Source organism: Anser anser (genome assembly GCF_964211835.1).
Source record: "Anser anser genome assembly, chromosome: 13".
In the NCBI taxonomy this organism is placed as follows: domain Eukaryota; kingdom Metazoa; phylum Chordata; class Aves; order Anseriformes; family Anatidae; genus Anser; species Anser anser.
The window spans coordinates 16,125,859-16,141,422 of NC_139734.1; the positions used below are offsets into that span (position 1 = coordinate 16,125,859).

The window sequence follows — 15,564 nt, forward strand, 5'->3', positions numbered from 1 at the left end:
ACCGCAATACCAAGCTGCTACAATACTGCTGCTGACTGCAGAGGGTCTGCCTAGTTTGTTGAGAATTAGGGGGAATTCTGTGCTCAGGAAACCCAAAAGCTCACTCGTGCTCCTCAGCAGCTGCATCTCGTGGGATGCTGTGTGCAGCAGGGGAAGCGAATTCCCCTCTGAAATCCTATTGTTCTTCAGGCGAGAGCTGGCACAGTGACTCTTTTCTAAACCCACGGAGTAGGTTTGCCTTTTTCCACCCCTGGATCTTCCCCAGCAGCAGAGATGCCCCACCTCTAGTGAAATCCAGCCCAGTTGGCTTCTCCAGGGTACCGCGAGCATCCTGACACAGACTGCAGCAGGACAACCCAACAGGAGCCACATCCCAACGGCTCTGGCCCGTGGCAGGCATGAAGGAGCCTGAGGGAAGGAGCCGGGACGTTTGTGGGGTTTGCTTTCCTTTCTCTCAAACCGCTCAGCCCCGTTTCCAGCACAGCTGCCCCAGGTTACAGTCACAGGGCTGACCACACTCAGCACTTATGTGGGTAGGTTTTCTCATGGCTCAGCAAAATGGTGACGGTTTCTTGAGAGCAGCATGTTGCTCTTCCCCTCCCTGAACACAATCCTTTTCTCGCTCCTTATGGTCCATGGCATTGGGTGTTTTCCTTCAACATGTTCTATGGGTTTTTCTTTCATGGTGTTTTGCAGCTAGAGAGGGATTTCTCAGGGCTTTTAGAAATCTTCTGGGGCAGTAGGAGCTTTATACTGGGATGTTAGCAGGGAAGCTGAATCGCATAATTCTGCAGTTTGCTGTAAGGATCAGCCCCGGCACATGCACCCAGAGCTCTGTGTCCGATTTAAGGGTAAGTGGGGTAAGTTTGCTGTAGCCTTTTCCAGATGCAGCTTGTTCCTCCAGTGTGATGTGACCGTGGGGAGGCTGCATGTGGCTAGCTCTCATTTAGGTTTTTAGCCCCATCCTGCTGTCCCGAGGGACTCCAGGCACTGTTTCATTTCACCCTGCTCTTGCCAGGACGCGGCCATGACCGGGGCCGGGTGCGGGGCTCCCAGCGCAGCAGCACCCTGCAGCAGCCGCCTGGGTGCGAGCCTGGCCCCTGTGGTGAACACGAGGCAAGCTGACGTCTCCCAGCCCTCTGCAAGCAGCCTGCAAGCTCCGAGAAGTGTTTCACATCTGCTGGTAAGGCTGACTTGTACCCAGAAACTGCAGTGAATTTGTTCCCAGTGTCAGAGGGCCATGGGGTGAGGCTGCAGCATTTTCTGCCGTTGCGTTCCTGGAAGGACGGGAGATGCCCGGCTCCCCACCTGAGCTGTGACTCACGGGGGCTGCAGCCACTTCTCGGAAATGCCTCTTCTCTGACTTGGGGAGCTCTGGGGGAGCCCTGGCCTGCCTAAACCCTCTCTGCTCCCTCCCTTTGGCACCTTGGAGAAGGCTGATGCCGCAGTGGTGACATTCACAGCGATCAGCAGCAGTGCAAACACAAACCACTGGTCATGCCTGGGGACGGCTGCAGCAGATCTGCCAACCTGGACTCCCAGCCCATGGAGGGGATGCTCCAGGGCCATAGTGCAGGGTAAGAGGTGAAGGAAGAACAGGGTGTTAAAATGGTCCAGAGCCTGCCCAGGATAGGCTGCCGTCAGCTCCAGACTGCCTGCACTGAGCCCCTTCTGGTCACAAAACGCAGGTGATGGAGATCTGGATGGCTCTGAAAATAGCTACTTCCCTTAGGAGTGAAGGTGCTGGGGACATCCTTGCAAAGCCACCTCCACACAGCATCCTGAGCCCCCAGCTCACCCTGCTGCCCTCTCCCAAGCCCAGGGTCCCGCTGACCACCCTGGCTCAGGCTCCAACCCGCTGCCTGCGGAGCCAGAGCCAGCTCCCAGCCATTGCACAGACAATTTTGGTGGGCAGAGCCAGCATCTCCAAGCTTTTCCTGGAGCCTTGTGCCTTCTAGCTAAAGGCAGACACCCAAGGAGAAGTGATGCTGCCTGAGAGGGGTGGGCTTGGCTGGAGGTGGGAGCAGCATCTCGGCACTGCAGCCGCCTGTGCCATCAGAAGTGCTGGGGCTGGCTGAAAAGGGCAGAAAGGAGCGGTGGAGGTGGGCTACCCGATGCCATGCCTTTGCATGGTGCTGTGTGAGGCCACGTCTGTTGACCTCATTACTCATTTTCAAGTGTGAAGCACCCTTTGCGGAAAGGATGCATAGCCCAGATAGCTCAGCAGGATGCTCAGAGTCTTGCTTCTCTCCAGCAGATGACAAAATTATTCGAAACAGGGCTTCCTGGTGACAAAAGTGCCTGGCTCTGATGGAGATGCTGTGCGAGTGAGCAGGAGAGTTAGAGCTGCAGCACAGCCTTCAGTCATTGATGCCTGTGTTGAAAACGAAGTATGCAAAATACTATATTTGTGGAACAGCCTGTCTATGCAGCTACCGTGATCTTTGCTTTGTCACCCTGTCCCCTGCTCACCCAAGGCACTAAGAGAGGGCATAAGGGACCTCAGAGCCTGCAGCAGCGCAGAGCTCAGGACCCTGAGGCTCCAGTGCAGCCAGCTGAGAGCCCATGGCCGTGCCACAGCTCCTCTGTGCACTCCTCTTTAGAAAGAAACATTTTACACACCCTCACATCAATGCTTTCGGTGGCATCATCCCGCTGCCGCACGGCCACGGAAATGTCCTCATCTGGTACCTCCCCAGCGGACTACGGGGAGAGGCTGTGCGTGGCCTCTGAGATGCAGGTTTGACATTTGTCACCATGCTGCTGACATTTTCCTCTGCAGAAGCACCCCGAGGTGACGTCCTCGTGGCTGGTGCCTCCCACTGACAGTTTCTGCAGCAGCGGCTCCGTTGCCTTGCGGTGCTGGAAGGAGGGAGCCGACCCCGTGGCCAGGGCTCAGCCCAAGAGGTGCCTTCCCATGCTGGCAGGGTGACGGGTGCACGACGCCAGGCCTGAGGCCCTCAGGGCTGTTTTTCTTCTATTTCCACCTCTGCCTGTGTCGTTTCCTTTTAATTTCACTAGAGAGGCGATGGTGCTCCGATCCGGCCAGACGCTTCGTTTTTAGCCTCAGCGTGGCCGCAGCAGGGATGGAGGGATGGGCAGGGGGAGGGAGGGCAGCCGAGGAGTCAGTAGATGGCAGAGTTGTTTTAGCATCCGCTCTCTGCCGCATCTCTCGCAAGCTCACAGGGATTTTGTGTTGGATTCCTTAGCACGACCGCGGCCCAAGGCTCGGGCCATTGCAGCGTGGCCTCGGAGCGAGCTGTGGCCAGGCCCGCTGCAAACCAGCCGAGGCCGTGGTGCTGCAGCATGGCCGGGATGGGGCATGGGTAGAGGGCTCCCGGCAGGCACAGCAACACCCACGAGGCCGGCTCAGAGCTTCGCTGCTGCCAGCGCTGAGACCGAAGCGCTGTGGGTTACCGTTGCAGCATCAGTTGCACACGACCGAAGGCGATGCTCCCCTGCCTTCGCGTCGCTCTGTGAGAGATTCGGGATTGGTTTGGCTGGCTCAGGACGCGTGTGCATCACGTTGCTTGGGCTCTCAGACTGAGCATTTGTTAGGGAAGTGTGGCAGGGTGTGGATTTACATGCAGGTGCTGCCTTCTCCATGGTATGGTCAATCCCAGGCAGGGGCTAAAGCTTTTCTCTTTGTCTGCCCCTCTCGAGCAGGCTCGCCCACTCGGCAGCTCACCCCTGCCATCCTGCCTCCTGTTGTTTTCAGCAGCGTGACTCCCTTTCTCACCTCGGGGCTGTGCAGGATCCCAGGGGACCCCAGTGACCCAAGGGGATGCACGCTGGGTGTCTCCCAAGCAGACACCACTTCTCTCACTGCCCAGCATTTCTAGGGGGACCCCTTCAAGTGGGTTTGGCCACCATCTTCTCCACAGTGTCTAAATTCTACTTTAATGCAAGAGGAAACATTAATAAGATTTAGCGACCAGCCTTTCCAGCCCCTGCTGTCACCACTCAGAGCATGGCCGATCTCACGTGGGGTGATGAGACAGGAGTACAACACAACGTGCCTTTGCTTTCCAGATTGCCTGGTGACACAAACCGTGTGCCATAGGTGGACAGAAGCCCAAACAGCCCCAGCAGCACCCGGCTACCTCTGCCACCTTCTCTGCACGGGTACTGCTCTGGAGGGTTGAGGTGGTGCTGGAGGAATGCTCGGAGTGGGAGAGCAAGGCGGAAGATTAAAATTAGAGGCTGCCAAATCAGCTTTGGGTGATTCCCCATTGTCTGATAATTTCACATCCCGAAATTCGGCCATGGGCTGTGATCCCGTCCTTAGGTAGAGACCCTGACCTAGGGGCATTTCCCACCCAGGTGGCGGGGACCCCGGTGGGGTGGTGGGAGCTGGAGGGTGGGTGGCCCTGCCCTGGTGGGCACTGCTGGCCCCCATGGCATGGGGGGAGCAGCCGCATTCCTCCCCTGCCCCTGAGACTTTTGTTTTGCTCGCCAGCCCCACACAGATGCAGATGCCGTGGCTGTTTTGGTCCCGTCCTGGGCTGGGGAGCCGGGGGCGACGCACAGATAAAGCTGGGCCCCCCCCCACCCACCCAATGGCACCTTGCCGTGGGAGGCGGCCGCTGGGTGCAAAACCTCCCGTGTGCTTTGCTCATCCCCAGCGCGTTTCGCTTTGGCTTTGATGGCTCTGGGTCTCTGCACCCTGCGCTGGGCAGAGCTGCACCCCGGGACGTGCGGGGTGCTCCTGCCTTCTTCCGTGGTGACTCACGCTTGTTTGGCAGGGCCGGGGCTGCAGCGTGCCCTGTGCCAAGCTCTATTTTTAGGAAGCCGGGAGAGGTAGGTGCAGCCGTCACAGCAAGAAGTTTCTAGTGCCATTTGTGGTTTCACGGCCGCAGGAAGGCTCTGCATCAGCAGTTTGGAGATGCGCACCCTCAGTGGCTCAGCGCGGCAGGGCTGGCGTCGCTGCCCAGATGTGGCATGTGCTGCCCAGAGGTGACGAGAGCCACGTGCCCCTCGGTGCTCTCTGTCCTCCAACGGGGCCGGTTCCTCTGCCTTTCCTGGCCCTTCACCCCCCCAATCCCCTTGGGAAAGACCAGCTTGGAGTGCATCCAAGGGGCTGGAGGAGAGGACAGACAGTGGGAAGGGCACAGGAGACGACAGCCCTCGGAGCAGGGCAGCTCAGAGGGACAGCAGCACCTGGTGCTGTCCCCTGCAGCCTTTCCCCATTGCTCTTTGCTGCTCTGCAAGGTGGCAGAGAAGGGGCAGATGTCCCCTCACCTGCCTGGGCATTGGCCCCTGGCTCCTCAGCCCGGGCGCTCCCCAGCAGCCAGGCTGTGCCACAGCCCAGGACGGCTCGTGTTCACGCCTGCTGGAGCCTGGGAAGGTTGCTGACCTCCACATGGGACTCCATGGGTGAAGGACACCACGAACGACCAGGCTGCAGCCTGCCATTATCGCAGTAGTATTATTATAGTAGTATTATCTACAGCCAACATCTGCTGTTTTCTTCCACAGGGAGACGTGACCATCGCAAGTATTGACCTCTCCTCCTGTCCTTGAGCCTGCTTCTTGCTGCTCTTGACTCTGGAGCATTCTCTAATTCATACGAAGTTAAAGAAATGAACGGAAACTGCAATGTAACCTTTCTTTCTCCGGATGCTGGTGATGTTTTCTGTGACGTTCTGGCTCTGTCTGTCCCGTCTCTCTGGTGACAGGCGTAATCCTGAGGACTTGGGAGATACAGCAAAAGGAAAATCTAAAGAAATGACAAAACAAATTATGGACAAGCTCAAATTTCCCTTGTAACCATAGCCCTGCGCTGAAGGGACAAATTCAGGTTTCTCTTACAGGTTCCCTTTTGCATCCCTCCCACGGCATTGCAAGCAAACTCCTTTTGTGACTCAGAATAAAATCCTCTTTCTGAATGTATTGTTCTTAGTACTTCACAGCACCTGGCTTTTGTTAATTGTAAAGAGTATGTGAGGTGAGCAGCACGATTTATAGAGCTAGTTATACGAAACCGCAGCGGGCACCCAAAAAATCACTCTCTTTTCGTTAGCTTTCACCTTACTGCATTCAGAACCGCTCCCAGCCTTTGACAGATCACCGTGGCAGGCAACCGGATATTTTCTCGGTAAACAAAGCCCCGAGTGCCGAGTGCAGCGGAGACAATTTGCTGATCAGCGGAAATACCGCAACTAGGTCAATAGGAATGCAAGCGATGGATCACATTTTCCCATCGTCTCACCCAGGCGTTATCTGGCCGGAGGAACCGTGCCCGTTTGGGTGCGCAAGCGGATGGTTATGGTTGTGTTCAGAGAGTTTGGGGTGAAAGAAAGCCCTTTTGGTTGCTCAGCGATGGGCTTGTCACCAGGTGCAGGTGAACTTCACCTTCCCCGGGGAAATCCCATGTAGACAGGCTCTTCCCTCGGGCACTGGGTCCTCCTCTGTTGCCTATCAGCCCGCCGGACCATGACCCTCTTTCACCTCTCTGCAACACTCCCCCAAGCTCCTACAGCAGCCAAGCGGCCAAGGATGTGCAGCCATGACACAACCTGACCCTGGCAAGAGATGACATGAGCTTTGAGGAGTCGGAGCCTCTTGCCCCATCCCTACCACCTGTGTGAAACAGTGACAGAGCACCCACCAGCCTGCCTGGCGCCGCCCAGCAGAGGTGAGGGCATGGCCCGACGGGGCTCTGCCTTGCCCAGAGCTCAGCCAACACCTCCTCATAGGTTTGGGCTCCTGCCCCCCAGCAGGAGCCACCACAGGACCTGGTGACGGGGGCTGGAGGAGACGGCCAGGGCTGGGTTGCCAACACAAAGCAATGTTTTCCTGAAGAGGAGCAGCCAGCCTGCCCTCCCAGCGAGGCGTGCTGACGAATCTTTGCCAGGATCCCCCCCCCCCGTCATAATTTCCACCCCGTCTTTTTTGTCAGGGCGCTGGTAACTACTGAGTACGGGTTTCCTGGTTTTCAGAGCAGGCTGGCCAGCCCTCTGCCGATGTTTCGTGTTGGGGATGCTGAAGGGGAGCCATTCCTCATCCTCGCCGAACTTCTGCCTCCCCAGCCAGGTGTGTGCAACGCGGCCAGAGCTGTGCCGGGTTTTTTCCGTCATTACCTGCAGCTTCTTCTCATTTCAGTGAAACGGTGATGGGTGACTATCCAGAAACGTCTTTGAAAAAGTTTCGTCTGATGGGGACGGCCAGGGCTCAGGAATAGCTGTGCAAAACCTCACTTGCTCTCTGCATCACTCACTGCTGTGGTTTCACACGTTATCGACTGCCTCTGAGTCCTGACACTCAGGATTCGGGGAAAGTATTAAGTAATGACTTCTCATGTCGTCTTGTTTCTCATATGAAGACTTCCTCCAAACATAACTCTTCAGTTCAGAGGAAACTCTGAAGAGCCTTGGAAAATGTCGGTGATTGCCATCTGGTCAATGCATGGGACGAGGACTTTGGAGAACGGGCGCTGGTGCTCGCCATGGCCCCAAGCCCCATACAGCAGCACAGCTGTGGCCCTCAGTGCCATGGGGTGTCCTTGGAGATGTCCACCATGAAACAGCTTCTTGCTGGTGAAGGTGGAAAGCTCTCCATGGCAGACAGTGCCTGGGGGCTTGGCGACAGCTCAGACCCCTGCCAGGGGGCCAGGGCTGGCATTTCTAAAGGTAACACCAATTTTAAGATAGAAAGGAAGGAAAGCACTGGTTGGCAGAGCCCTCAGGCTCTGTGTGTGTGGGGGGTGTGCTACAGACCCAACCCAAAGCTCCCCTTGGTACAGGGAGGCAGCAGCCCTAGCAAGGGAACGCATGGCCCCAGAGCACCATCGGGGCATCAGCCCCAGGCTGGACTCTGCCTGGTCACTGAATTGCTGCCAACAAAGACCCTGGCGCTGTCACACGTTTGTGATTTGGGTGCTATATTTAGGCACACGGTAACCTGCCAAGGTCAAAAGCTGACTGAGTTGCAGAGATGTTTGTGCTTTGTTACCAGAGCTTGCATTTGCAGCTAAGAGCACCCTAACCACACAGGACAGGATGCGAGAGATTGGGTAGATAGAAAAAGCGAATGCTGGACCCCATCCTGCCACGCTGAGCAACCCCACGGTGCTGAGTGCCATCCTCTGCTGTGGCTGCCAGGCAAGCAGCACCCTGCTCAGTGCCCCTCTGCTGCTGGCAGGATCCGGCCCTTTATTTGCTGCATGCACATCTGATAAGACCGTTGCCTTCAGGCTGTTACTTTCAAAACAACTTTGCATGATAGTTTGAGCGCTGCCTTTAAACCAGCGCCCCAGCCCCCGTGCAGGCAGCCTGGCAGCCCAGCTTCATCCTCTTTGCTCTAGCATGGAGCAAAGGAGACCTGTCCCTTCTTGAAAGCAAGGCCCCTCTGCATTTACCATGAATTTTTGTATGGGTTCTCCATGGCTGTGTAGTGTCAGATGCCTGAAGAGCTGGAAACATGGGCGGGAGATGCTCAGGGGCAGGACCACACCTCTGCTGCTGGGCCAGGGGATGTGGGGAGGACATGGGTCGCCTGAAGTTGCATGGAGGTTGTGCTGGGACGTCAGTGGCTGTCAGGAGCGGCAATGTCCCCTGTAGCCATTTTTATGCCCAGATGATAAAAATCATATGTGTAAATGGGAGTACGATCTGAGGATCCTTGTGCCCATGGATGCAGGGTAAGAACCTCACTGTGGTATTGGGAAAGCGGCTCAAAACTTGTCTCTCCAAACTGGTGGCCAAGCACTGAGACCCAAAGTCCTGCTGGCTGTCCGTCAAGGAGCACGACACCCACACTGGGGTCCCCGTGCCCAAAGAGACGTCCCTTTCCCCAGGAGCATCCATCTTACTTGGGCAGGCTTCACCTATGGGGAGCACGAGGGAAGGCCAGGAGCCAGCACAACCCACCTGCCTCAGCCAAGCATCCTCACTGCACAATTGTCCTTCTCATGAAGAAAACAGAGAGCAGAAAGCCCTTCTTCTCCTTCTGAGAAACAGCTGACTTCCCAAGTGCTTCCTAACCCCTGGCAGCCCGCACCACCACTCAGCAGTGCTGCCCGTGGAGTCACAGTCTTCGTTGCTCTGAGGATGACTAGTCGTGAGGTTTTCATCCACAACAGGAAAAAAACACCGGGGCAGAGTCAGGAGCGTTTCGAAGGCAAATATGAATATACGGAATAAGAATCGATATCTGCTTCTGGTAGGATGGTAGGAAAAAGCATGGAAGTGAACCAGAGAAGAAAGTCTAAGTAACCTTTTTTTTTTTTTGTTGTGGGAGATGGTAGTGAACAAACGTACCCACTACGAAGGTTTTTTTCCAGGAAGTGTAGGTTGCTGCAACCTGTATCCCTTGAGCAGCGGGTGCTCACACAACAGTTCTCATGCTACTTGCAAGCAGATCATTTGAAGGCGCCCCAGCAACGTGCCCGGAGGATGAATGAAGCCTACAGCTCTGCTGCACCCCGATCCATGAGCAGCACCTCTCCCAGCACCATGAAAATGTTCATGTGCTTCCTCGCTGTATTTATGGTAGTACAGACGATCGGGACTGTACTCTTCTGTTTGTATCTTCACATGAAGATGGATAAGGTAAGTGTAGAGATAAGGGTGTCTCTGCTGGATTGCTAACACAATTTGCCTTCGGTGTGCAGAGCCCTGGTCACCCTCAGGGTGAATATGGTGCAAGATGATGATGGCCACTGGACTGATGCAGGAGTGGTGTTTATACACCCATGTTCTTATTTCTGCTTTAATTTGCCACTAAGTGAAGATGTACGCAGAGGAAGAGACCCGTTCCCTTCATTAACAAAGAGAGAATGGGTCAATTAAGAGGAGCTGCTAAGAGCAAACCTGGCAGACAGTGGCCAGTCTGGGAGAGGAGAGGGGGCTTAAACACGAAGGACTGTTTCAGGATTTTCGGGTTACCTGGTGGTCGTTCTGGTGCCATGGCACCTGGCAGCACCGGGACGCTCATCAGGAGGAGGAGGGAGTCCAGAAATGATTTTTTTCTGTGTTTGCATGTATTAATTTTACCAACATCTCACTTCAGATACTGTCTTTCTGCTTTGGGAAGGAAACAGTGGATCTTAATACTTTGTCTTTATTTTTATGAAACAGACACAATATCCATAATCGTGTCCCACACGTGGGACAATACATACTGAAAATTTAAAAAACTGAAAACCTGTTTTTGAGGTTGCTGTGACTGCAGCTGCACTGCATGCTGCTTAAAGTCACCGATCTAAAACATTTCTTTCCCAAAGCAGAAAACGCAGAGACTACCAGTTACAGAAAACCCATCTCCTCAGCAGATGCAAAGATAAGATTTGTATAAGTGGGTTTTAAATGTGTTTTCTTGATCCGAATTGAGATACGAGTGGGTGACTGCCGATCTTCACGGGCTGGCAGCAAATCTGAGCTGGGTGGCTTGGAGCAGAGGGTGGGAGGGGGACTTTGCTGCATCGAGGGCTGCGGCCTGGGGGCTGGGGGTCCCTGCTGGAGCCAAGTGTGGCAGCTCCGGGCCGTGGCATCTGCCCCACTGGAGCGGAGCAGATGAGGCGCAGTCGTAAGGGGCAGGAGGATTGCAGCTCTCTGCAGCGCTCGTGGCAGGTTTTAAACATGACCCAGCATTGCCAGAAGTCAGCCTGGACTTCTCTTTGTTGCCTAGCCAAATATTAGATTTTTCTGAAAACAGGTGTCATTTCAAAAATCAATATTTTTATGTATGTATATATATAATTATATGAATACGATTACGTCATATTATATCATATTATATAATATAATTATATTTATATTTTAATTGTATATATAATATATAATCATATTTTATATATGATTTTATATATATTAATATATTTATATCTATATAATTATATATATCATTCTTTTTCAGCTTTCTGATTTTTTTAATCTTTTTTTTTTTTTTTTTAATCTGAAACTCCTGGCAGAATTCAGCCCCACTTCACAAGCTGTGCTGGCCTTTTGGCAGCTCGTTTAGCCAATAAGCTACCCAAAACCAAGGAGCTGCCCCCGGTGGGCTAGGCAGGCTTCCCAGCAGCCTGCCCAAACTGCTCGCTGGCGTTTCTGTGCCACTATCATAGATGCAGTCAGACGCACATTTGCCGGCCACCTTTTGTAAAAAGCAGAGCGGAAAATATAAATCAGTTACTGATGCAGGTCCAGGAGGGTGGGAGCAGCTCTCCTCTCACCCAGCGCTGCACGCCAGCGGGTCGGTGCAGCTCCTGGTGGATGTGTGCCCGCAGGCCGTGCCGGCAGCTTGTGGGAGTCTGCCCCTCTCCTCCCAAAGCTGAGCAACTGCCACCGAGCTTCCAAGCCGCGGTTTCTCGTGGGAAGGGGTAGATATCGCCTGGCTGCGCTCCTGCTTTTCCCAGTAACAGCCCATTGACCCTCTCTTCTTTCCCCCGCCGGCAGATGGAAGAGGCGTTGAGCTTAAATGAAGACTACATCTTCCTGAGGAAAGTACAGAAATGTCAAACAGCAGAAGGTCAGAAGTCGACGTTATTGGACTGTGAAAAAATTTTAAAAGGCTTCAAGGACCTCCAGTGCAAGGTAGATTGCTGTTGAGTGGATACAGACCCTGCTGAAGGTGCAGGGAGGATCCCAGGCACACACACATCACCCAAAGCTTTTTTGAAAGCCAGGGGTGTCCTTAACATTGGGGCTGCAGAGCACGTGACCTTTATTATACTTTTCTTTTTAACACTATATTTTTACACTGTATTGACATCGCTCTCATCCATTTTTGCTCAAAGCGGGCTTGAGCCAACTGTGGCATGCCCAAGGTGGGGCGGGATGGAGCTGCCACCCCTGTGCTCCATCGTGGCCTGAAAAATATTGATTTTCTGCTGTCCGGCACCTTGTTGCATCCTGCACCTGGTGGGCATGAGGATGCTCGTGGCCACTTGATGGTGGGAGCACCTTTATGCTCTCTTTGCCTAGACATTGATGACGGTGCAGGGCTTGGGCCAGGCGGCACAGCTCCTGCGAGGAGGAGGAGGAGGAAGGTGTTATGCAAATGCCTCCCCATGGCTCAGGGACATCACCTCCCGCCAGGCCAGAGACTTCTCTCACTTGGGTGCAGAAGAGCCACCTTGCACAACATTTTAATTGCACAACATTTTTTAAATTAATTGCACAGCATTTTAAACCTAAGAACAAAAGCCTTGCAACCCTGCCTTCTGCAAAAATCAGGGCAGACCATGGCCACACACAATCCTGGGGGGCTTGGTAGGCTTTTCCAATGTTTGATTTGTACATCTTAAAATATTATATTTTAGAAACGTAAGAATATATGTTTTGAATGTATATTTTTGCTGTTGTTTCAGGATGGGGCAGCCAACAAGGAGGGGCCAAAGTTTGAAATGCAAAGAGGTGAGTGTCCTGGTGCTGCTGGAGGGCGGGGAGACGAGCGGCTGCAGGGGACAGGGTCGGGTCCTTTGGTGCCCGTGGTGGGGTCAGCCGGGCGTAGCAGGGCGTCCCCATGGGGGTAGGACTGTGCACGACACAGAGCTGGCAGAGACCGGGCGCCAGGCACGGCTATCTCTCCAGTCAGCTGCACTGCACAAAGTCAACGAAAATGAACCCAAAATTAAAACCGCGGCCTTTTCTCCTTGCAGGCCATGAGCACCCCCACTCGAAGAGCAGGAATGAGACATCCGTGGCAGGTAAGGAGCGGACACGTCCAGGTCCTGTCATTGCTAAGCAGAGGCCAGACCTTGCCTCACTCGGGGGCTGCTTTGGAGACTGTGTCTCTGAGCTGGATTTGGCCCCTGGGGAAACCCCAAGGCTGGGAGGCGCTGCGGTCCTGGTGGAGAGCCATGCTGCAGGGGGGAGAGAGGGTGCTCGGCCTTCAGTAACACCGGCCTTTCCCAATTTCAGCCGAGAAGAGGCAGCCGATTGCAGCCCACCTGGCAGGGCAGAGGAGCAGCAAGGCGGTGCCAGGTAAGGCAGAGCCCTCGGTGCCAGCCGGCAGGGCTGGGCATGGTGGTGGGTATCCAACAGGGACGGGGACGCTGCGCCTCCAGCACAGGAGCGTGTCCCATGGCACAAGCAAACCTCCCACCTGCAAGAGCAAGGCCAACCGAGGTGAATAAGAGTTTGCAAGGTCAGCCTCTCAACCTGGCAAGGATTTCTCAATCTGAGCATGTTTGATTTAATTCTGGAGTAACTGCCAGTAATCAGCAACTGCTCTTTCCATCTCTGACGCAGCAATTCACCCAGAGCTCAGTCTACCTGTGGAAAGCTCTGTGTTAGATAAGATCAAAGAAGCGAGATGCTTGCTGCCTTTTAAAACTCCCCGCTCGAGTGCTTGTTGCGATCACAAAGCAGGCTGACGCTGCCCCGCGCTCAGCAGGCTGCCTGGAGCTGGCTCCGCAGCTCGGAGGTGGGGAGCAGGGGTGTCCCCGTGGGATGCACGGGCACAGACCACAGATTGTGTGCGGTTCCCCCTGGAGCAGGGTTTGGAGCTGGTTTGCTCACCCTCGCTGCTCGCATGATTGTCTCTGTAGGAAGGAGGTGCAGAACCCTCCCCAGAGCCATAGCCCTGCTCAACACCCATGGCCGTGGCACCACTAGTGCCCCAAAAGCTACGGCAGCAGCAGGTCTGTGAGGTGAGCAGAGCTCTGGGAGGTGGGAGCAGCACGTACCATGCAGACCCTTGGAGCTCTGCACCCTGCCGGGGACCCAGTGCACCAAACCTGAGGGACGGTCATTTTTGTACTTCCCTGGAGAAGTCTTACCTTCTCCAGGAGCTGGTGGAGGCTAAGTGGAGAAAGGACTTTGGAAGAAATGCAGTTTTTCCGGCTTGGAAAAACTCTATGGCTTGGGATGGGTGCCTCTGAATACAGGAACTGAAGGGTGTTCTGGAAGTGCTCGCAGGGCTTGGAGGCTGGGCCACCAAAAGGCACGGAGATACCAGGGAACTTGGCCTGTAGTGGCAACTGTTTGCAGTCCTCCATCCCAAGTATTTCCACTTGGCTAGACAAAGGAAGCAAAGTGGTCCTCCACTCATATCATCAACACAAGGGCTTGTGGCAGGGCAGGCCAGCAACCAGAAACAGGGGTTAAGCATGCCCCGGCCTCGGAGACAGGGACCCCTGTCCCATGGGCTGCAGATGGTGTCCTGAGATGGACAGCACCACCCTGCCTGCCCCATAGGGGATGGAGGCTGTGATGTCCAATATCCATGGGGCTATCCCCCAAAAATCAGCCTCCCAAGCTGGATCTGTCCCAGCTCAACAGCCGTGCTTTCTCCTCACAGTGCTAGAGTGGAAGACGACGAACTACGCCCCGATGAACAGCTTGATATCCTACCACGAGGGGAAGCTGAAGGTGGAGAAGGCAGGGCTCTACTACATCTACGCACAAGTCAGCTTCTGCACCAAGGCAGCGGCTTCGGCACCGTTTACCCTCTATATTTATTTGTACCTCCCCATGGAAGAGGACCGGCTCTTGCTGAAGGGACTCAACACGCACAGCACCTCCACGGCTGTTTGTGACCTCCAGTCCATCCGGGAGGGAGGTGTCTTTGAGCTCCGGGAGGGCGACATGATCTTTGTCAACGTGACAGACTCAACGATAGTGAACTACAGCCATGGCAGCACCTACTTTGGCATCTTCAAGCTGTAGGAGGGGGCCACTCCAAGCCGCACCCCCCCCAGGAGGCCCAGCCCGACTTTGTTGAGCCAAGTGGCTCTCCTTGTTTCCCGTATTTATGTTCCTCTGCCTCTTTATTGTCCTTGTTTGTTAATTTGTATATTTTGTTATTTATTAATGAGGGCCAAGGGGCCCTAAGAACAGAAATGGAACAAAGTTTGAAGCTGTCGTTGTCTGCACTTTGCTGTTTTCTTTCATTGCTGACCATTTGGGAGGTGCTGGGGCCGTGTGCCACCGTGCCCCGCTCGCCTGGCCGGGAGGATGGCTCCGTTGTACCACGTAAGCTTTATTTAGCAGGCTCTACCAGCAGCCTTTCTTTCCTAACACCATAGGATGGCTCAGGGTACTCCACTCCACGCTAGGTTCATACTTATCTCCTGTACCAATCTGCTTACAAAACATCAGCGGAAAAAACATTAAAAGGCTTAGGAACGTCTCCTCTAAGGGAATCAATCAGCCATGCACTGTCCTTACGTGGTGGCTGCTGGTGATGCATCGTTGCCACCCTAACTGCCTGTGTTATCTTGAGAACTCCCTTTTTTCCACCCATAGCTATCTACAGAGCTCAACAAGCCTTCTTGCTCAGAGTGGCATTGCCTTGGCCGGGTTTGCGCTGGGCGAAATTCGCCCTACACCAGAGGGGCTATTGGTGGCCAAGGGGTGGCTGCTGATTTCAGCCCAGAGCTCTGGTAAGGCTCTGGTGGTGCTCTGCTCTTGGTGAGCTGAATGTGCTCATGAGGCTGTCCTCCTCCCGGGTTGAGGGTCCTCTGCCTGTGGATTATTTCAGACCCTGTGGAAGGGGCATTGGCCACCATGGTCAGATTTGGACCAGCTTCCTCCCCCAAGACCTGTCTTCCCTTGGGAGGAGGACCAGGAAAGCACAGGGGTGGCAGGAACAGCTTCCTCCCAAGTCCTCCAAGAAGCA

General features: G+C 54.5%; 1 protein-coding gene and 1 long non-coding RNA gene across 2 annotated transcripts; both read left to right on the forward strand.

Moving 5' to 3' along the window:
• The first annotated feature begins 542 nt into the window (after nucleotides 1-542).
• On the forward strand, nucleotides 543-5,892 carry LOC310880609. The gene is made up of 3 exons (XR_014571801.1): nucleotides 543-1,183; nucleotides 4,033-4,125; nucleotides 5,479-5,892. It is a non-coding gene; the product is annotated as an uncharacterized lncRNA (long non-coding RNA).
• A 3,240-nt stretch (nucleotides 5,893-9,132) lies between these two features.
• On the forward strand, nucleotides 9,133-14,818 carry CD40LG (CD40 ligand). The gene is made up of 6 exons (XM_083796765.1): nucleotides 9,133-9,551; nucleotides 11,397-11,534; nucleotides 12,311-12,356; nucleotides 12,602-12,649; nucleotides 12,864-12,926; nucleotides 14,245-14,818. Exons 1-6 carry the CDS (start codon nucleotides 9,396-9,398, stop codon nucleotides 14,610-14,612), a joined length of 819 nt encoding a protein of 272 aa, XP_083652891.1. The 5' UTR covers nucleotides 9,133-9,395; the 3' UTR covers nucleotides 14,613-14,818.
• The last annotated feature ends 746 nt before the right edge of the window (nucleotides 14,819-15,564 follow it).